Below are 23,300 nucleotides of genomic sequence, written 5' to 3' on the forward strand. Positions count from 1 at the left end.
GGGCCCCCGAGCACTGCCCTATTGTCCCAATAGTCAGTCCACCCCTTGTCCATTATGTGTGTGTGTGCTGAGTGAAAGAAGGGACAGGAGAGGAAATGGAAGAAATGTTCTGAGGCACCTCAGGAGTATGAGTGCATTGGATGGACTGCCACGGGATGAAATACCTACCTTCATTAGTTTTCTTTAGGAAAAGGAGCACAATCCTAATAAACACCTGATATTGTGTCCTATGTACAATTTTCCTTTTCCAGTTGTGGTTTGGCAGGAAATTGTATATAAATCACACCATAACCAGTTAACTAAGAATATCAATGGCTTATTCTCTTGTGTCCATTATAGCTGAGGTGGACTTGCTGCAACGATCTGAAGCATACAGTCTACACAATATATAGTTTAGCATATTTGATATTTACATAACTGTACTAGCTGGTGCTATTTACCATCACCTGATATTCAAACAACAGTGCTGGACAAATTCTTCAAAATATCAAATTGCCTGTTTCCTAGCACTTGTATTGCCAAGGTTTCCTTTCTTTTTTATATTTTTACTTTTTAGAATGTGTGCCTTTTTATGGATAATCTAAGTTACATTTATTAGATTGTAGCTATTTGTTTGGCCTCTAGCAGTACTACTTTGAGACTACCACTGTGGGTCAACAGGCACAATTTTGAACTCAGCAGGATAGGAGGACAAGAGCACCTAGGAATTGATGCATCCCCCTCCCCTCACACTAGAAACCAGAGCTAGGCCCCATAGGTCTGGGGGGGAGGGGACTGTTCTGAGGGGATTAGGGGTCTCTTTGGGAAGGATTCTAGGGGGGAAGGAGGTGATGAGGTATCTACTGAGATGGTCTTATTGGAGGGTCTTTTGAGGGTCTTTGTTAGTGGATGAATTGAGGGTGGGCATGACAATTAGAGAACCTCTGGCTCCTTTAAGATGGCTCCCAGGATCATCAGGCCAATGCTCCCAGGGAGGAATATTTTTCTATGTACAATACAGCTGCCTTATCAATTAACATAACAATGAGGTGCTTTGCATGCATTTCTATGATTTGCATCTCATTATTACTTAGTTCATGTTGTGGTAAAATAATGAGGGACATTTTCGATATGAAGTACAAATCCAATTTTGGATGTTTTGCAAATAACGTCCAAAAATCCAGTGCCAAACATGGTCATTTTTGAACCAGAAAAAGTCTATCTTTTTGGTTAAAAAAATTGCCCTATTTTAGATGTTTGTTTTTGTGCCCAATGTGTCTTTCTTTAAGAGACATTTTCAAATAAAAATTTCTAAGGGATAAGCGCACAAAGATAAGCCATTGAGAGGTCTGGAGCCAGCAGTCTTACAAGACTGCACACACCAGACATCCCAGCAGAACAGTGTGGCAGCCTAGGGGGCACTGCAGTGAATTCACATGAAAAGTCCCAGGTACATATCACTTCATAACCCCATTATATTGTATGGTGAGCCCTCCAGGAATAGCAAAAAATTGTATTATTGAATTGTCCAACTGTACACCACTATGCCTGCGGATCTCACCTATATGTGGGTTCAATAGGTATTTGTGGTTTCCATCATAAGTGTACCAGTTAAGTGGGATATGAGCCTTCTCTACAGTCCACTGCACTGACCACTAGGCTTCTCCAGGGACCTGCATGCTGCTCTAAGAGTAATGACCATTATATCTGCAGCTGTCATAGAGCCTGGTATGTACTGTCACTTTCACCTCTTAGGAGTGACACTGGGGGATTAAGGGGAGGGGTCATGCCTTTATCCTTCCAGAGGTCATCTGGTCAGTTTAGGCATCTTTTTGGAACTTATTCATTATTGAAACAGATCTAGCCAAAAACATCCTATTTTTTTGCCTTGGAAGTTTTTACAATGTTCCATTATCGCAGAAAACATCCAAATTGTAAGCCCGCCATAGTCCCACCAAAAACATCCCCCCTTGAGATTTAGATGAACTACATAAAAGTAGTCTTAAAATTGAGTTTCAAAAATAGGTATTTGGATATTTTTGTGAAAAAATTCAATCTGCCACTTTGTACCATATTTTGGATGTTTTTCTGTTTCAAAACTTAGCCTCAATGTGTGTTAAGGTAAAAAAAAGCCTGGTTGTGTTTTTCTCTTAACATTATTCCCTTTAATCTAATTAAATCATATCTTGATATTTAGGCTCTGCTTCCAAATTTAAAACTTGCACTCACTCAATATTTATTTATTTATTTATTAATCGATTGTAAAATTTCCATTCCACCTGCAACTAAGTGGATTACAATATCAATACTTATTCACAACATGTGATGTCTAACAAGATTCCAATGAGGTTCAGTATAAGAGTATCCTAATTTATTTTGATTCATAATAGTGGAAGTGACTAAGGGGGGAAGTTATCAACACGGGGTACTATTAAGATGGGTCATTTCAACTGTTAGCTTGAGTTATTACTAACAAGGTGTCATTGCATAAAATGGGATCTGCTCTAAAATAGCACAATTTGTAGTAAAATAACCTGGCTTAATGGTATCCCAAGTTGATAATCTTTCCCCTAGGAATCTACAAAGAACTTCCAGATGCTTTAAACACTAGAAGCACCTAAAATACTGCCATTAAACTTATTACCGGACATGTTACACCACTGTTAAAAGACTCCCACTGGTTACCGGTTCAATATAGAGTTCAATAAAAATTGTTACTTTTAGTTTTCAAGATTCTTGCAGTTCTGGAACCTTCTTTTCTCTCTGCTATCCTCATGCCCTACAGACCATCCCGCTGTTTGCACTCCTCCCAACTAGATTTCCTGATTATTCCATCCCTTCAGGATATTCTCTTACCATCTACATGCCATTATATTTTCTCTGTACAAGACCCTCATTTATGGAATTCTCTTCCTGAGAATCTGAAGGCATCTATCACCATTGTTCAATTCAAAATTGATTTAAAGACTCATCTCTTTCTAGAGGCATTTGGTCATTAGCCGGATGTAGTCTGCTCTTCTCCTGTACTTTGCCCCCCCCCCCCCCCCCCACCCTCTTTCTTTCCTGTCAATTTATGTAGTTTTCCCCTGGCTCCTTCTGTTCTCACCCGCTGTTGTTATGTCCCTGATGTATATTGCTTTGTTTCTTAATCTTCTGTTTTAGATTGTAAGCTGCTCAGACATACATTTTGATGGGCGGGATAGAAAGTCCTTAACAAACTTGAACTTGAAACTTATGTCGCAATGTGTAAAGTGGCTTCACAAAGGTGGACTTTGTGCAGAAAATAGCATAAAATGACCACAAATACACAAAAACACCAAAATGTCATACCTGGGGCCCTGTTTACTAAGGCGCATTAGCGTTTTTAACATGCCTACAATTAGCACGCGTGCAACCTTGTAGGTGCTATAGGGATATTGTAGGCACTTACATGGTTAACACACATTAAAAATGGTAATGCGCCTATAACGCAGCTTAGTAAACAAGGCCCCTAGTCTAGTACACACATAGAGATTTTAAAATTCTGCATTAATGAGTTGCTGTTGTGCAAAATCATGCAAAGCGGCTCATTAACATGGAGTTTTCTGAAATAGGTAACACAAAAACTTCATGAGCCTGTGGCTTAATTAATACACATTGCTATAAAATGAATTGACATATTCCTACAGTGTTTCTGATAAATAGATCAATCTGGATGGAGAGGGGAGGATCGAAGATGGCGGCGATATAGGAAGGCTGAAAGAACACTCTTCCACTAAGAGTTGAAATTTCCTCTGAATTCTTACCTGTTTTGAAACGAGCATGCCGAAGAGGAAGGGGAAGCTTAAGGGACCTCCTTTCCCGAAGCTAGAAGCCCCCTCATCTCGCCAAGTGTCTATCTCAGCCTTTTTGGTATGAACCCCGGATTCAGACGTTTCTGCTTCTGGGGCTAGGAAGAGCCCCGGTTTAGAGGGCAATTTATCGCTCAGCCCAGTGGGACCAGCTATCCCTCCACTACCACAGCCAGATGAGGCAACTGTGCCGAGACTACATGTAAACACAGCCTCGAAGGAGAGGCGTGCTTCGATCGGGGAAGTGGCTAAGAGAATACATCTGAGGTTACGATCCCTCAGCCTTTAGTGGAAGAGACCAGCAGTCTTTGAACATGGCATCGGAGGAGGCTACGGTACAAGCTATTTCAGTTAGCTATACTCAAGAAGAGATTTCCCTATGTGCCTCAGCGATTCAGCCATTGAAAAGACCGCAAGAAATATCACTGGAATCAGTTTGGACTGCCCTTGAAACCCCTGCACAAAGTTTGTTCCTCTTTTGTATCTGTGTCTTAAATAATTCTGTGCAAGTAAGAGAAGTCAATAAAACTATTGAAATCTTTTCTACTAAACAAACTAAACTGGAAATGGACATGGTTAAAATACAAGAGAACAAAGCTCAGTTTGCAGGGACAGATTACTTATTCATCGTAAATTGAAAATTTAGAGAACATAACAAGGAATTTAAATCTTCGAATATTTAATTCCCCATATTCAAAACTTATATCCACCAAGGGAAATGTTTTCATAAGTTTCTAAAAGAGAATTTTAAATATCCAGACCACTCTCTTCCACCTGTTCAGAAGTTATATATTTGACTACAATATTGAACTTACAGGACAATCGAATGAGACAGGAGGATCAAGTGCAACAGGAAACATCTATGGATATATTAGATATTTCTAATTTTTGGAACAGTCTAAAGAAGAAGGTCAAAAATAGAGCTACACTTTGGTCTCCTTCGTATTTCTACAACATGAAGAAGCCCTTTTGAGACTATCAGGGGCATAATCAAAAGAGAAGGGCGCCCATCTTTCAACATAAATAGCAAGATGGGCGTCCTCTCGCAGGGTCGCCCAATCGGCATATCAAAAGCCGATTTTGGGCGTCCTCACCTGCTTTTCCGTCGTGGGGACAACCAAGGTTCACGGGGGCGTATCGGCAGCATGGCGAAGGAGGGACAGGGGCATGGTTAAGAGATGGGTGTCCTCGGCCAATAATGGAAAAAAGAAGGGCGTCCCTGATGAGCATTTGGCTGACATTACTTGGTCCCTTTTTTTTTCATGACCAAGCCTCGAAAAGGTGCCTGAAATGACCAGATGACCACCGGAGGGAATTGGGGTTGACCTCCCCTTACTCCCTGTAGCTGGGTCCCCCTTCCAGGACCCAGCCGGGCTCAACCCTGCTTAGCTTCCTTCTTCACCCAACTGTTGCCTTGCTCCACACCACCTTGGCCTGTTCTTGGAACTCTGCCCCAGACCCCCTGAGAGCTTGCAGGACTCCTCCTCTCTCTATTGTTTCCACAGAGGCTCAATCAAGGCAAAACGTTTATAGAAAAAAAAAACTTTATTTTCTTGCTTCCATTCAGCATAGACACAAAAGGAAAACACCTTTCTCCCAGGTTGTTAAGGTTTGCTGCCAAAGTCTCATTCAGGGTTTAAACAGTCCATATAACTTCACTTTAGCCAAAATTACTTCTTTTAGGTGAACAGTACATTATCAGAAAGAAAACACAATAGCTTGGTAGGTTGCAGGCCCAGACCTTTTCAGTATGAAACAGTTTACACAGTCTTTCTTACAGCACAGCTACACAGCTTTGGTCCCACCTGGTTCAGACTGGGGTTTCTTTTTTTTTATTCATAAATTTCCAAATTTCTTACAAGCATATCACTTGTTACAGAAAAACAGCATAATACAAACGTTAAAGAAAATAATCAAAGAGGAAAAAAATTATACATGCTTCCTTAGACCTCAAATTGATGGGAGAGTTACGGTTTAGTGGAGTTTTATACAGGGATATTAACACAAATATATAATAAAAGAAAATGCGGTTTAAGTGTGTAATTCGTCACATATCATTTAACTAATTCTATATTGAGCTGTTTCATATCCAGAAAAGATTTTAGCTGTTCTGAGTCATAAAATACATACTTTATCCCACTATACCTAACCAGACATTTGCAAGGGTACACTAGCAAAATGAACCACCCCTTGAAAACTTAAAGTATAACTTTAATATTGCATTAAGGTCTTGTTCAAATACTAACGAAACCAAAAGGGTGCTCTTTGTGGAACTATTTCAATAGATTGTTCTAGAATCTCAGACAAATTGTTAAAGTCTATACCATCCAAACCTTCTTTTTTTCCTTCTTTTCCACCTGAACTTGTCGAAAGATAATAAATTTTGTTTATAGGAGGAATAAGTTCTTGAGGCATTTTCAAATTTTCTTGTAGGTATTTTTTAAATAACTCAATAGGCGGCTTATCAGGAATTTTTGGAAAGTTCAAAACACGGAGGTTTAGTCTTTTATTGAAATTCTCAATCTGTTCAATTTTTCTATGCATTGCCAAATTATCTTTTATCACCGTCATTTTAAAGTCTTGCAATTGATCCATATCTTTTTTTTAAATCTTTTTACTTGAGTCGTCAGGTCTTCTTTAAACCATTTCTAAATTTTTTGCCATGTCCTCAATTTTCAAAGACAAAGTATTTACCTTTTCTGAAGCATTTGAAGCGTAGAGTCCATTTTGCTCAGTTTTAGCCATATCTTCTCTAGATTAACCTCCGGAGTTGTTATGGGTCCCTTAAATCCAAGGACCTCTCTCTCCTGGCTACTTCCCTGTGGCATGGGACCTCCGTCCGTTGGCTCCTTGTTCCCCATATTGGGTTCTTGGATGCCTGCTCCCCTCACCACATCTGTAGCCGGACACGGAGGACATTTAGAATCGGGAGGCGGGGATAAAGATGTTTCTAGGCCCATCAGGAGCTCCGCTCCACCAGTTGCCCCTGCTGCAGGCAACCCCGTCTCTTCTCTCTGTGACGGGCGTGTCAGGAAGCGGACCATGCTGCCCCGGAGTGGAGAAGAAGAAGCTGTGGGCGGCGGTGGAAGCCTCACGGCTCCTTTTCGTTTTGTATGCGGCATTGTGAACTAAGGAAATCTCTTCACCCACGGACAGCAAGGAACGGTTTTGCCGAACGCGCTCACACTTCCGCCATCTTAGGTAACGCCCCCTTCCCAGACTGGGGTTTCAATTGTGCCCAGCCCTCTTTCTCTCCCAGGGGCTGCACCTGTTTCCTCTTTAGTAGAGATCTCCCCCAGCACCTCAGTCTCTCTCCTCTGGTCTTCCACCAGTCTCTCCAAGGCACAGCTAGCCACCCTCTTACAGCAGCTTTTCGGGTTTGAGCCAGAGCTCCAATCTCCATCTGTTCCTCCCTTAGTCCTTCAGTAACCTCCATTTTATCCTCCTCTCCAACTTCCCCCGCCCCCAACCTCTCCAGCTGGCCCTCATCACCTTCCTCAGAGACCATTTCCCAATCTTCTATCTCCTCCCCTAACTCTTGCACAGCCGGGTGGGGAAGAGAGGGATTCTGGGACTGGTAGTTCCTCCTCTTCTTCCTTAACCCGGCCAACCTCTCTGCCTCTGGCAGCGCAGCTTTCTGAATGTGGGTGTTGTGAACATTAAGTCTGCCCCGTTGGGGTTCCCCGGCTGCCTGCACCCCCCTTCTGTGTGCCTTCCCGGATCCCCTTTCACCTACCCTCTCACATCCCCCAGTGGTCACCAACCCCCTCCCACCCAAAAAATAAAAATAAAAAACATTTTTTCCAGCCTCTATGCCAGCCTCCAATGTCATACCCAGCTCCATCACAGCAGTATGCAAGTCCCTGGAGCAGTTTTTAGTGGGAGCAGTGCACTTCAGGCAGGCGGACCCAGGCCCATCCCCCCACCTGTTACACTTGTGGTGGTAAATGTGAGCCCTCCAAAACCCACCTGAAACCCACTGTACCCACATGTAGGTGCCCCCCTTCATCCCTAAGGGCTATGGTAGTGGTGTACAGTTATGGGGAGTGGGTTTTGGGGGGGGCTCAGCCCCAAAGGTAAGGGAGCTATGCACCTGGAAGCAATTTGTGAAGTCCACTGCAGTGCCCCCTAGGGTGCCCAGTTGGTGTCCTGGCATGTGAGGGGGACCAGTGCACTACAAATGCTGGCTCCTTCCATGACCAAATGCCTTGGATTTGGTCGTTTTTGAGATGGACGTCCTCTGTTTCCATTATCGGCAAAAACCGAGGTCGCCCATCTCTAAGGTCGACCTAAATGTTGAGATTTGGGCGTCCCTGACCATATTATGGAAACGAAAGATGGACAACCATCTTGTTTGGATAATACGGGATGCCCCGCCCCATTCGCTGGGACATCCTCAGAGAGGGGCATCCTTAGAGATGGTCGTCCTCCGTTCGATTATGCCCCTCCACATTTTCAATACGCCCAAACTGATTTTTTAGGTGGGAAAGTGTTTATTTTTTCTGATATTTCCAAATGGACTCAACAAAGGAGAAAGAAATTCTTAGAATGAGACAAGAGGCTGTATTACTGATTGCTCGTTTCGAGTTACGGTTTCCATGTAAATGTATTCTTTTCTTTAAAAGATAAGAAATATGTATTTTTTGAACCTCTTCAATTGCGCAGCTTTCCGATTTCTCAGGGTAGCATGGGAGAAGAACCAATTGTTTAGCTGTTCAAGAGTGTAAGGGGAAAGACTACCTATATCTTTTCATGGTAATATTCCCTATATTCCAACTTCCTTTGGATTAATTCAAAGATCCTCCCAATTGTGGACTAACTAACCAAGTAATGAAACGTTTACTGTTATATTTTTTTTCAGAGTGTAATTTTCTTGGATCTTGGTGTTTTCTTTCAAAGATTATTGTATCTTTGTAGTAATTAAAATTCAATAAAAAATAGATCAATCTGTAAGGCTGGACATTTTTGTTTTGCTTAATTTTGTTTTTTTACCTTTTGCTATTTCAATTAGAATGCACTAAAACAAATTACATGCATTATTTCATACTAGTAAAAAAGGCCCGTTTCTGACACATATGAAACGGGCGCTAGCAAGGTTTTCCTCATAATGTGTATGTTTTGGAGAGTGTATGTGAGAGTGACTGTGTGTGATAGAGAGAGTGAAAGTGTGAGTGTGTGTGTGTGTGTGTGTGTGTGAGAGAGTGAGTCTGGGTGTGAGCGTGTCTGTGAGAGAGTGTGTGTGTGAGAATGAGAGTGTGTGCAATTGCGTATGGGAGACACAGTGTGATAGAGAGAGAGAGAGTGTGTTTCACACAGATACAGTGTGTGCGTGAATGAGAGTGTGTGTGAGGCACAGATTGTCTGTGAGACTGAGTGTATGAGACCAAGCGAGTATGTAAGTGACTGTGTGACACATAGAGAGTGAATGTGATACAATGTGAGACATAGAGTGTATGAGAGTGAGAGACAGAAACCATTGTCTGTGAGAGAGAGAGTGTGTGTGTGTGTGAGAGGAGATACCTCCCTCCCTCCCTCTCTCTCTATGGTGTCAGGCCCCCCTCTTTCTCTGGTGTCTGAGATTGCTGCCACTGCACCTAAGCATTGGTGTGCTGGAGGAGAGGAAGAGAGAGAGAGAGTGTGTGTGTGGGGTGGGGGGGATGTGTTGGAGGGGTTCAGCTTGGAAGAAGAGGGGTGTGGGGGATTCTGGATGCGCTGCCAGATGAAAGTAAGTGAGTATGTGTGTGTGTGGGGGGGGGGGGGGGGGTCAGGAAGCAATGGCAGATGACAGAGTGAGGGAGTGTGTGTGGGGGGGGGGGGCAGGGGGTACAGGAAGCGCTGCCAGATGAGAGAGTGAGTGTGTGTGTATGGGGTTTCATGAAGCGCTCCCATCCTTGAACCCCCTCCCCACCTCAGTCCCCTCCCCTCATTCAAGAACCCCCTCCCCAGTCTCTCCCATCCAAAAACCCCAGTCCCCTCCCCACCCGTCCCCTTCTCCAATCCGAGAACCCCCTCCCCAGTCTCTCCCATCCAAAACCCCCAGTGCCCTTCCCACCCGTCCCCTTCAAGCATCCAAGAACCCCCTCCCCACCTCAGTCTCCTTCTCCCATTCAAGAACCCCCTCCCCAGTCTCTCCCATCCAAAAAACCCCAGTCCCCTCCCCACTCGTCCTCTTCAAGTATCCAAGAACCCCCTCCCCACCTCAGTCCCCTTCTCCCATTCAAGGAATCCCAGTCCTCTCCCCATCCGTCCCCCTCTCCCATCCGAGAACCCCCTCCCCAGTCTCTCCCATCCAAGAACCCCAGTCCCCTCCCCACCCGTCCCCTTCAACTATCCAAGAACCCCCTCCCCAACCCCTTCTGCTTCTCCAATCCATGAACCCCTCCCACCTCAGTCTCCTTCCCATTTGAGAACCCCCTCCCCCCACCTGAGAGCCCCACACCCTTCTCCCATCTGAGTCCCTCCCTACCTACCAGCTCCATTCTCCTGCCGCCCAGGCCCACCACCCTCACTGCCTTAAAAAAACCCCAATTTGAAGCACTGGAGTAACAGGCAGCAGCGCCTCGCATCTGCCCTTCTACTAAAAATCTCTTCCACGACGTCATTGGGCCTTCCCACATTGAGTCCCACCCGCCCTCGCGGTAATTGGAAGTTACCTGAGAGGAGGGCGGGACTCAATGTGGGAAGGCCCAATGACGTCGTCGAAGAGATTTTTAGTAGAAGGGCAGACGCGAGGCGCTGCTGCCTGTTATTCCAGCGCTTCAAATTGGGTTTTAAAGGCAGGACAGCGCCGGGAGCGGACTCGCAGCACCCCCCACCCGCTGACATCTGGGGCGGAGCGCCCCCACCACGTCGCCGTCGCGCGTTGCTGGGAGAGGACTCAGAGCACCCCCCACCCGCTGACATCTGGGGCGGAGCGCCCCCACCACGTCGCCGTCGCGCGTTCCTGAACTTGGGAGGGAGGGAGAGTGGTGCTCGGGCGGTCGGGGCGGGGCTACCTGAGGCGCGCAGCGCGGTTGGTAGCCAGCGTTTCCTTGGCAGGGGGAGGAGTAGGGAAACACGCTCCGCGTGTTTCCCTACTCCTCCCCCTTCCTTGATGCGGTCCATGAGGGCGGGGCAGCAAGTCGTTCAGTGGCTTCACCACCACGAACTACGAAACCGTTCTGGGAGTCTGAGTGACTTCAGAACATTGTCCTCAGAACGTTGAGGGTGCCTCTTTTATATATTAGATTAGCACATACTGTAGTTGCTCAGATTGTTTCATATTAGTATACACTGAACAAAATAGCATGCAAAGCAGAACAAAATGAAAAAAAAAAAACAATCCCACAAATGAAACAAAAGTAATATGAACATTTTTCTTCTGAGTGCATCTTTTAGGGGTCCTTTTACTAATGTGTGCTGAAAAGCGGCCTGCACTAGTGTAGCGCGTATTTTTGGACACGCACAGATCCATTTTTCACCATACCTGTAAAAAATGGCTTTTTTAAAATTTTGGCCAAAAATGGACGTGCGGCAAAATGAAAATTGGCACATGTCCATTTTGGGTCTGAGACCTTACCACCACCCATTGACTTAGTGGTAAGGTCTCACACGTTAAACGGGCGGTAATGCTCTATGCGCATATAATGCCTTTTACTGCCTGATAGCACTGTGTGCCAGAAAATAAAATTTTCTGGCGCGCATAGTGGACGTGTGTAAAAAATTAAATTACCGCCTGGGCCATGCAGTAGCTGGGCGGTAATTCCAAATTGACCCATGTTGGGTGCGCATAGGCGCCTACGTGACTTAGTAAAAGGGCCCCTTTAGCTTGATAGCTGTATAGTACATTCTCGATGAATCAATTTTTTAACTTATGTTCTTTCACAGTTATATCCCTGCTGTTGTGGATCATCGTGGAGGGATGCCATGTCATGGGACTTTCTTGCTGCACCAGGTACTCCCAGAGCAATAATTTTTGAACACTCCTTTTGCTGCTCGCTCGCTCTCTATGCATGCATTTCCTGCATTCTAGCATAAATCTCTGACCATCATCTCTCATTGCCTTTTCCATTTTTACACAAAGGGGATCCAGAGAAGAATTACAGTCACACTAGTGCATGAATCTGGGAGTGATATTCATTGGAAAGAAGTGAAAGAGCTGGTAGTGGGTAAGTTGAAAACTTTATGCAGGTTTTGAGACATTTTTCTCTTTTGAAAATGAGCCCTTATATCAAATTTTCTGCCTTAAAACAGTTACTGTATTGGAGTGTGGCAGTGTTATAATAATTTAGCAGTACTACACATGAACTTGTATCAGGCATTCTGTGACAGAGCATAAAGCAAGTAGCCCCAAGTCAATAAAGATTATTTAAAACACAACATGAAAGAATAGGACATGTGCAGGGATTTAATTTTGAAAGATTTGTATAGACTTTCTGCAGGTGCATTTGCACCTATTTTAAAGTGCAACCATCTTCCCATAGGTGAGAGTGTTTATCATTCCACAGCATCACTTTGTAAGAGAAATGAAGAATGATGAGTCCTGCTAAGCAAAAGAGGTGGGGAAAGGAAGTAGAGACACAAATGCACCAAGTCCCTCACTGCCTGAAAAATAAAACCACTCTCCTTCACCTCACTTCAAAAACTAAGTCAAGTCAGCGGTGTACTTTTTAATAAGGTTAACCTTTATTCTTTAAAATCCTCAAAATTAAAAGGATAATTCATTATCATCCATAGCAAACCAGTAAGAACAAATGTGTTATACCTGCTAACCAGCTTATGGGAGACATGGAGGGGCATAATCAAAAGGGATGTCCAAGTTTTGATGAGGACATCCTCGCAAAATGTCCCCATCCAGGGGCGGGGAAACCCGTATTTTCAAAACAAGATGGACGTCCATCTTTCGTTTCGATAATACGGTCAGGGACGCCCAAATCCTGACATTTGGTCGTCCTTAGAGATGGTCGTCCCTAGACTTGGTCGATTCTGATTTTCGGCGATAATGGAAACCAAGTACGTCCATCTCAGAAACGACCAAATCTAAGGCATTTGGTAATGGGAGGAGCCAGCATTTGTAGTGCACTGGTCCCCCTGACATGCCAGGACACCAACTGAGCACCCTAGGGGGCACTGAACTGGACTTCATAAATTGCTCCCAGGTACATAGCTCCCTTATCTTGTGTGCTGAGACCCCAACCCCCCCCCCAAACCCACTACCCACAACTGTACACCATTACCATAGCCCTTATGGGTGAAGGGGGGCACCTAGATGTGGGTACAGTGGGTGTGTGGTAGGTTTTGGAGGGCTCGCTGTTTCCTCCACAGACATAACAGGTAAGAGGGGATGGGCCTGGGTCCGCCTGCCTGAAGTACACTGCACCCACTAAAACTGTTCCAGGGACCTGCATACTGCGATAAATTTAATAGATTTACATCTATCAAAATCCGTAGTTTCAATTTAAACGAGGTGAATGAATAATAGACCACTTGGTGATTGACAATAGATTACTTTTGAAAGATAATATAACTAAAATATTTAATAAAGCATCTTAAAGACCGGTGACGACATTGAGGAAGCTGTACCAGCATTTGAATTCTACTGAATGTGCCAGCACCCAGACTGAGGTCCACATATATAAATACTTCATTAAACAAGCTGATCAATGCAGATGTAGGCCTGCAGCTTTCATGGAGACAGCATCAGAGCAGGCATAAAGGTGTTTCCATACATTTAGGCAATGTGGTCCATGCCACAATGGAACCATAGGGCAGCCCAGACATGGAGGAAGTTCAGCAGGAGGTTACCTGGAATTTGCTGAGCCCCTAGCTACTTTGCATATGGCAAGAAACATATTTTCCTCATACAGCAATGTTCCTCCTGCAGAAGCTATAGGAACGGTGTCCATTTTGTCTGCTGCTAGTTCTCCAGAATTCTAAGAGGTACCTCAAGGAGGTCTCTGGGAGGGAGCAGAGGACTCCTTCTCTCCTGAGTTTGTATTGCTTTTACATAGAACATTCTTAATAAAGAAAGCTCTGAGAGATCAATTATGTTAGCAGCAGTCTTACATGGTAAAATAGTAACATAGTAAATGAAAAGAAAGGGAAATGAGACTTGATATACTGCCTTTCTGTGGTATTTTGCAACTATATTCAAAGTGGTTTACATATATACAGGTACTTATTTTGTACCTGGGGCAATGGAGGGTTAAGTGACTTGCCCACAGTCACAAGGAGCTGCAGTGGGAATTAAACCCAGTTCCCCAAGATCAAAGTCCGCTGCACTAACTACTAGGCTACTCCTCCACTTAGCTTAAGGCAGCTAAAGACCGGAACGGTCCATCCAATCTGTCCAACAATCACTCATTATCAAGTCATGATTAAACCAACAATAAGTGTGATATAAAATACTTGATATATCAATACAGTATTGATATATACAAGTGCGCAGTTATGAGATATTTGTTCACCTTCTCAAGATAAGTTTGAGGCATGGTAATCTGAGCACACTTAAAATTTCACATTGTGAGTTAATGAGGATTCATATTTGGCATTTCTGGGACATAGACCATTGAAGTCTACCCAGCCCTGTCCTTACTTTCTAACTACTGGAGTTGCCGTCAAAGCCCACTCCAGCCTATCCAAATCTGTCTTGACAATTGAGGGACACAGACCTTAAAAGTCTGCCCAGCCACTATCTTCACGTTCAAAATTACTGGAGTTTTAGTTTAAGACCTCTCCAACCCATCCTAAACGGGATTGCCATATATGGGACCAGGACCGTACAAGCCTGCCAGCACCAGCCTTACCTCGTCACAGCCAGAGTCATCATCTAAAGCACCACTCGATATGCCAACACACATGGAGCTATTTAAGTGTTTGTTTGTTTTTTATATACCATTCATTTTCTAATTAGAGATCCTCAGTGTTCATCTCATGCCTTTTTGAATTTTGTCACTGTTTTTTTCTCCACTACCTCCCTGGGAGTGTATTCCAGGCATCAACCACCTTCTCCATGAAAAAGAATTTCCTGACCATTACTCCTAAGTCTACCACCCCGCAACCTCAATTAGTGTACACTAATTTTAATGTTTTCCCTTCTCTGGAAAATATTTGTTACTATATTAATACCTTTCAAGTATTTAAACATCTGTATTGTATGTCTCTCCTCTCCTCTAGGGTATACTTTTTGAAGTCTTCCAGTCTCTTGTCATATATCTTTTGGTGCAAGCCCCATACCATTTGTGTCGCCTTCCTCTGGACCTCTTCAAGGTTTTTTACATCGTTAGCAAAATGCAGCCTCCAAAACTGAACACAGTACTCCTAGTGGGGTCTCACCAACAACTTGTACAGGGGCATCAACACCTCCTTTCTTCTGCTGGTTACGCCTCTCTCTATACAGCCTAGCATCCTTCTGGCTATGGCCACCGCCTTGTTTTGTCGCCTTCAGATCCTCAGATACTATCAGTCCAAGATCCCTCTCCCTATATGTGCATATCAGCCTCTCACCTCCTAGCATATACAGCTCCCTTAGATTTCTACTTCCCCTGCACTTCTTTGCATTGAGTTTTAACTGCCAAACATTAGACCATTCTTCTAACTTTTTCAGATTCTTTTTCATGCGTTCCACTCCCTCTGGGGTGTCCACTCTGTTACAAATCTTGGCATCATCTGCAGAAAGGCAAACCTTACTTTCTAACCCTTTGGCAATGTCACTCACAAATACATTGAGCAGAATCAGCCCCTGCACCGATCTTTAAGGCACTCCACTTGTCACCTTTCCTTCTTCCTCTGGCACCTGTCTGTTAACCAGTTCTTAATCCAGTTCATTTATTTATTTATTTGTTGCATTTATATCCCACATTTTCCCACCTATTTGCAGGCTCAATGTGACTTACATTATGCCATAGTGGCGATCGCCATTATCGGAATGAGAAATACAGAGTGGTATTGCTGCTTATCCCAGAAATAAGCAGTGGATTTTCCTCAAGTTCATTTTAATAATGGCATACATCCGAGGGTACTGAATGGACTTAGGAAAGTGCTTCTCCAGAGTCAGGAGTGGTCCTGTAGGACTGGAGAAGAACAGATATGGTCCCTTTCCACAAAAGTTGGGAACTACATAGTAACATAGTAGATGATGGCAGAAAAAGACCCGCAATCAAGCAGAGAACTCGAACGACCCACAGGAAAACACAGATATAGGTAAAAGTGGGATGTTTGACCACGGAAATACAAATCCTGGAGACAATATCATAAAACTTCTTTATTGAAGAAAAGACTCGACACAACTGTTGTGTTTCAGCCTACAGGCCTGCATCAGGAGTCTACCGCTATGACGTAGCGTATATGAATCTGAAATGCCTGAAACACGATTTGGTCCGTGTGACGAACCAAACGTAAAGTGATTGGCTATATTACAAAAGTGGTCTTGAAAAAGACCTTTCGTGGTAAGCTTGTCCGTAGCGGGTCACTAGGAGCAAACACTCAAGACAAGCAACAAGCACCACCAGAAAAGGGAGATAGACAACTCAGGTGGGCCTCACAGCCAATCTGGAACCCACTCGTACAGAGTCCAAGCGTACGGGCTTCACAGCCGAAACGGAACCGAATCATACCAGAGGGAAGGGAAAAGAAACAGAACGGAATCTCTTAAGCAAGTACTACTCAAGCAATGCACACACACTGCACTAAACAGAACCACAAACAAGGGGTCAAAAGACCCTACCCACAGGCACAAAGAAACTGAAGGGGAAAAGACAACCCACTTAGACTCACGTGGTAGAAGCCACAAATAAAAGATTTCAAAAAAAACACACAGGACGGCAGCACAGGACTGGGCTTAGAACCCTAGCTATAAATGAATAGGCCTAACCAAGTCAAACAGACATCACACAGAGAAGTAGCACAGGGCTGGGCTAGTAGTCCCAGCTAAACAGAAGAACTATCCACTCCAGCACAAACAGAACCAAACAGAGATGACACTCAGGGCTGTGCTAGATCCACAGCTATAAACGAACAATCCTAACCAATTCAAACAGAAATCACACAGAGAGGTAGCTCAAGGCTGAGCTAGTAGTCCCAGCCAAAAGGAAGAACCACCCACTCAAATAGAATCAAACAGAGAGGATGCGCAGGTCTGTGCTAGTAGACACAGCTAAACGGAAGAATGGCCCACTCGTGCCACACAGAGAGATTGCTCAAGGTTGCGCTAGTAGTCACAGCTAAATGAATAAGCAATCCACTCAAACACAACCAGAAACCTCACAGAGAGAACTCAAACAGAAAGCACACAGGAAAAACTCAAGACAAGGCCACACAGAGGAACTCTCATGGCTATGCCATGCAGAACTCAAGGATAAGAGAAGCCACTCATGAGGGAACACTCTAAACTGTACCATAAAACACTCAGGAAAAAGGGAAGCCACTCAAAGGAATACTCAAGAGTGTGCCATTAGGCACTCAGGGAAAAAAGGGAAGCCACTCATGAAACTACACAAGGCTGGCCACGCAGCACTCAGTAAAGGGGAGCCAACTATAGGAATATACTCTAGGCTGTACCATACAGCACTCAGGGAAAAGGGAAACCACTCAATGGAATACACTAGGCTGTGCCACACAGCACTCAAGGGAAAAGGGAAGCCACTCATAAAACTACACAAGGCTGGCCATGTAGCACTCAAGGGTAAAGGAGAGCAAACTATAGGAATACGCTCTAGGCTGTACCATACAGCACTCAAGGGTAAAGGGAATCCACTCATAAGGATGCATAAGGCTGACCACACAGGACTCAAAAGTAAAGAGAAACCACTCATAAGAATACACAAGACTGGCCATACAACACACAAGGGTAAAGGAAAGCCGCTTATAGGAATACACAAGGCTGTGCCACAGAGTCAAATAACAGACACTAGAGACAAAGGGGAAAGTAAGCAAACAGGGGAAGCTGCCTTTACATACACAAATCAGATAAGGAGGAATGCTCAAAAGAATCAGGAGACAAACACAGCAGACAAAGAGTTAAAGCAGGCTAATGGGAAGGGCTGGTTCTAAAACACATCAGAAAGAAGCAGGGCTTACACTGCAGTCAAAGGTTTAAAGCAAACAAAGGGAAAAAGAAACAATGTTCTTAACAGAACTCAGCCAGGAAGGGAAAGGAAAGGCAGGCAGAGACAAAATACACCCAGCTGCATGGAAGCAAGTTAATCAAGGAAAGCAGCCAGGCTAGGGAAGCAAAGTAATCAAGGAAAGCAGCTGGGCTGGCAACAACCGGCTCTCTGAACAGTGAAAGGTAACAAGGGAAACCACACAAGGAAACAGAACAGGCTTATGCTGGAGAGCCTAGATAACAAGGAAGGAATCTATTCAGGTTGAAACCAGAACCACACACAGAAAAACAGAACAGGGCTTTGCTTGGAAGCAAAGTTAACAGGCTAGTAATCCATACAGATTCAAACCAATACCACTCACACAGGGTTCAGGGCTGTGCCACAGAGACGTAGCTTAACAAGAAGACCTCAGAATCAAACAACAGTACAACAAGAAAAGGAAAATAGACCTGTTGCAAAGGCAATGCAGGAAAGCCCCCTAGGTCCTTATAAAGGAGTAGGCTGATGATGTCACAAGTAGGAAATGAAGCAGAAGCAGGGAGACCAAAGCAAGGCTTGGCTTCAGGGACACCAAAGCGAGGCTTGGCTAACAGGAAGAACAACAACAGGAAAAAAGGCAGACTGGAGAGGTCACAGAGCTAGATACAGAGAAACAGTAGGTCTGAACATAAGGGCACAGCCACAACCGTGACAGCTGTCTGGTCAGATTTTCCTCTTTGCGGATGGTACCAAAATCTGCAATAGGGTGGACTCTCTTAGTGAAGCTAGAGGAATGGTCTGGAATTTGGCAGCTTAGATTGAATGCTTGAAAATGCAGGGTCATGCATTTGGGCTGCAAAACCCCAAAGGAATAGTACAGTTTAGGAGGTGAAGAACTTTTGTTCACAAAAGAGGAGCGGGACTTGGGTGTGATCATATGTGATGATCTTAAAGTGGCCAAATAGGTAGAAAAGGCAATGGCAAAAGCTAGAAACATACTTGGGTGCATAGGGAGAGGAATTGCAAGTAGGAAAAAGGAGATAATGTTGCCACTGTATAAGACTCTGGTGAGACCTCATTTAGAATATTGTGTACAATTCTGGAGACCGCACCTTCAAAATATATAAATGGATGAAATCGGTCCAGAAGCCAGCTACTAAAATAGTCAGTGGCAGTGGAGTAGGAAGGGGGAGGGGGGGCGGGAGGGGCGGTCCGCCCCGGGTGCTCGCGCTCGGGGGGTGCCGGCCCCGCTGGTTCCCTGCTCCCTCTGCCCCGGAACAGGTTACTTCCTGTTCCGGGGCAGAGAGAGCAGGGAACCAGCGGGGCCGACGCAGCTCGGGGCGGATCGGCCCTCCCGCAGGTAAGAATTCGGTCCGGGGGGGTTCGTGGTCTGGAGGGGGGGTGCGCCGCAGAGGGGGGGTCGCGCCATGCTGCACCCGTGGGGGTGTGCGCAGCGGTGACCCGCCCCGGATGCCATTAGCCCTCGCTATGGCACTGGTCAGTGGTCTTCGTCATAAAGCGTTTGAGGACAGACTAAGATCTCAATATGTAAGTAGTATACCCAGTGGCGTAGGAAGGGGGAGGCGGTGGGGCAGTCCACCCCGGGTGCACGCCGCTGGGGGGGGTGTCGTCTCCATTGGTTCCTTGCTCCCTCTGCCCCGGAACAGGTTGTTCCGGGGCAGAGAGAGCAAGGAACCAATGGAGCCGACACAGCTCCCAGCGACGTGGACTTGGGGGCGGATCGGCCCTCCCTCCCGCCCGCCCGCCCCTCGCTTCTAAAGTAAGTAAGAAAGAATGCGCTCCGGGGGGGGAGGGTGCACGCTGGAGGGGGGGGCGCCATGCTGCACCCAGGGGGAGTGCACAGCGGCAACCCGCCCCGGGTATCAGCCGCCCTCGCTACGGCACTGAGTATACCTCACTAACATTCGTCATTCGTCAACCGTTAATTATCTTTAATTGATTTTGACAGGTGGCCACACCCACTTACGGTCACATCAGTCAATCAGAACTGAGGATCCACCCAGGCCACACCCACTATCTACCCACACCATGCTTACTCCATGCAATGCCCTGTCCCTTTGATGGCATCACCAGTTATGATGTCATGGCCCTGCCCATGCCCCATCCAGGGCCACTGAGAGCAGGGAGGGGGACAAAATTCCCCAGGCCTGGGCCTCCAAGGGGGGCCCAGCGCCACAGTCCCTGATCTCACCCGCCCTCAGCTCCATCGATCGTCCGCCACCGGGCCGGGCCCCCGCAATGACATCATCGCAGCGCCTCACCTGTCACCTTCATGACTGAAAGCGCAGCAGCGGCAGATCAGATTCGCCTCCCTTTGGGCCTTCTCTCCCTGTGTCCTGCCCTCATCTGATGTAACTTCCGAAGGAGGCGAATCCGATCTGCTGCTGCCCTTTCAGACACAGAGCGAGGTGACAGGTGAGGCGCTGTGATGATTTCAATGCAGGGGGCCCGGCCCTGGTGGCGGATGGAGTGGGGCGGGTGGGGACTGCGATGCAGCGGCCTGGGGGGCGGCGGCAATGACCTCAGGGGCAGCCTTGCCCAGGGCCCGGCCCAGTCTCTTGGCGGCCCTGGCCCAATCCCTTTTATATAATCCTGCCCCTAACCCCATCTTATTTGCATACCACCCCACAACCCCCCCCCCCTTTGTGCATAACCCCCACTCCCAAACCCACCTCTTTTGGTGACATCACAGGAAGTGACATTATAACTCTGTCCCTATTCCAAGATGGCAGCAACTACTGGACAGATCATGTCACTTCTATTTCACACTACTAACCACTGTCTTGGATAGGTCACATGATGGGATGTGATGTCACATACTATATGTACTTCCTAAAGCCTAGGAAGATCAACTGCAGTTTGCGCAGGCACTATAGGCAGTGAGCATGCACTTTGGAGTTCGTTTTTCACAGCCCTTGAATCTTTTTTTTCTCAGGAAAGAAAAAAGGCATTTTTAGCCTTCAGGCTACCTGTTTCTTTTTTATTTCTTTTCTTTCAAAAGGATACCGTGTGGATTAAACCACTGCTGTAACGGTTTTAAGCCCTAAAGCGTGTTTATTTATGGTGGACCGAGACATGTCTGTCTGCTTTTAAGAACGACAGACTGAGAACTCTTTTTGCTGAATCAATTCAGAGATGAATAGTGTTCATTCATGCAGCCCCCCCTTCCCCAGTCTCCCACATCTTCACATCTCCAGCATGGATGGGCAGACTGGATAGGCCATATAGTCTTTATCTGCCTACATTTTTCTCTGTTTCTATCCTCAGAACTTTACACTAATTTCTGAGCTCTGGAGCTTTCTTCATCCCACTGACATGCAGTGACTTGACCCAGTTAAATTTGTGCCTTAATCCTACTTGTCAATGGAAAATGGATGTGCTCAAGAGGCCTTATAAAATTAACCTCCAAAAACTAGCCATGGACACTAAAATCTGCTCTGAGATTTGTGCATATATCTCAGCGAAGGCACATCCTTAATTGTGTAGGGGTCTAGACAGGAAACCAGATATGCAAAACCATGATAGTATTTTATAAAGGTTTTCTCAACACAGAGCCTTTTATAAAATACACATAGCACCATGGCCCACACATGAGATGACACCATTTTACAAAAGTGCACATTTAAAAAAGAGCAGCAGTTCTTGAGAGCTTTGTACATTTAAGTACCACTACTTACATGTGTTTGAAGTGTGTTTTCCAAACTTGTACATCTGAAGAGAGCCAATTAAGGAGCTGAGCTCCAAAGCTGAAATGTTCTGTATTTTGAAGTGGTATTGACCATCAGAGATATAAGTACAGTGCCGCCTTTAATCCCTCCTCCAAACCCCAGATCCAAACAAGCAGTTGCCTAGGAGAAATGCATGACTTGGAGCAGGTGTAAATACTGACTGGAAGATTCTTATTATGTATGCATATATTGCCATTGCAAAACATGGAATATATATTTGCTTTCAAGGTCCAATCAAACCCCAGCCAGAACACACCCCCTTTAAATTTGTGCATGCCACAGCATACGCATATAAGTACTGCCTGTTCTAAAATTGGTACTTATGGCAATTTACATGTGTAAATCACATCTAACACTCCTAGAATTACAGTGCACTCCATTTAAGTGCATGTCGGATAAGCGCATGCTCTGTTTAACTGCATGTCGTACTTCAGTCCCGTTTTTGGCACCATCAATTTCTATAGGAACAAACTTCTGTTTAGCGCACCACTGATAAGTGCAAGATTTGCTTATATGCATGTTTCAAGACCACTCCTCTGCAGGAAAGACTCCGCATAAGCGTGTGCATGGAATATGGAAGCTGATTGGCACGTGACAACCAACGAGATTTCAAATTTACTGCCTCTTTAACTGCCACAGGCAGCATAAGCGAAAGAATGTTGTTAGAGTGTACACCGGGGTTGTCATCGCGGTGGAACTGTAAGACTTTAACACTGGCTGAACGAATAGAAGTTCTTAAAAAATTAGAAAACAAACAAAGTCAAGCATCTATTGCTAAAGAATATGGTGTCAATCCCAGTCAAATTTCACATGTCTTGAAGCAGAAAGACCAGCTTCTAGAAGACCGGCAAAACAATACAAATCCACAACGGAAACGAAAACGGGCGAGAAAAGCTGAGGAGGTAGAAGATGCTCTTCGGTGGTTTTCTCAAGTCAGGAGCAGACAGTTTCCTGTCAGTGGTCCACTGTTTATGGAGAAAGCTAATCAGCTAGCTGAAAGTCTTGGACTAACTGAATTCAAAGCCACTGTTGGATGGTTGGAAAGATGGAAGAAGAGGAACAACATAAAATTCAAGAAACAGCATGGTGAAAAACAAGATGCTGATGACTTTGGTGCTGAAAATTGGATTGTTTCAGTTCTTCCTACCATCTTGAACGAGTTTGCACCTTGTGACATTTTCAATGCTGACGAAAACGGTTTCTACTGGCGAGCGATTCCTGATGGAACACTTGAATTCAAACAAGATGAAACTACAGGAGGTAAAACATCGAAGGACCGACTGACGATCCTCCTTTGCTGCAATTTAGTAACATAGTAACATAGTAGATGACGGCAGAAAAAGACCTGCACGGTCCATCCAGTCTGCCCAACAAGATAAACTCACATGTGCTACTTTTTGTGTATACCTTACCTTGATTTGTACCTGTCCTTTTCCAGGCACAGACCGTATAAGTCTGCCCAGCACTATCCCCGCCTCCAAACCACCAGTTCCACCTCCCACCACCAGCTCTGGCACAGACCATATAAGTCTGCCCAGCACCATCTCCGTCTCCCGCCACCGGCTTTGCCACCCAATCTCGTCTAAGCTCCTTAGGATCCATTCCTTCTGAGCAGGATTCCTTTATGTTTATCCCACGCATGTTTGAATTCCGTTACCGTTTTCATTTCCACCACCTCC

At 45.2% G+C, this 23,300-nt stretch overlaps 1 protein-coding gene across 1 annotated transcript in view; it reads left to right on the top strand.

Annotated features, from left to right (window-relative positions):
- KIF1A (kinesin family member 1A) overlaps window positions 1–23,300 on the top strand; it is a 483,588-nt gene that overhangs the window by 330,807 nt on the left and 129,481 nt on the right. The window contains 2 exon segments of the mRNA XM_030216849.1: window positions 11,676–11,742; window positions 11,872–11,956. Of these exon segments, the coding sequence (XP_030072709.1) occupies window positions 11,676–11,742; window positions 11,872–11,956 (152 nt within the window).

This window comes from Microcaecilia unicolor, chromosome 10 (assembly GCF_901765095.1).
Source record: "Microcaecilia unicolor chromosome 10, aMicUni1.1, whole genome shotgun sequence".
Lineage (NCBI taxonomy): Eukaryota > Metazoa > Chordata > Amphibia > Gymnophiona > Siphonopidae > Microcaecilia > Microcaecilia unicolor.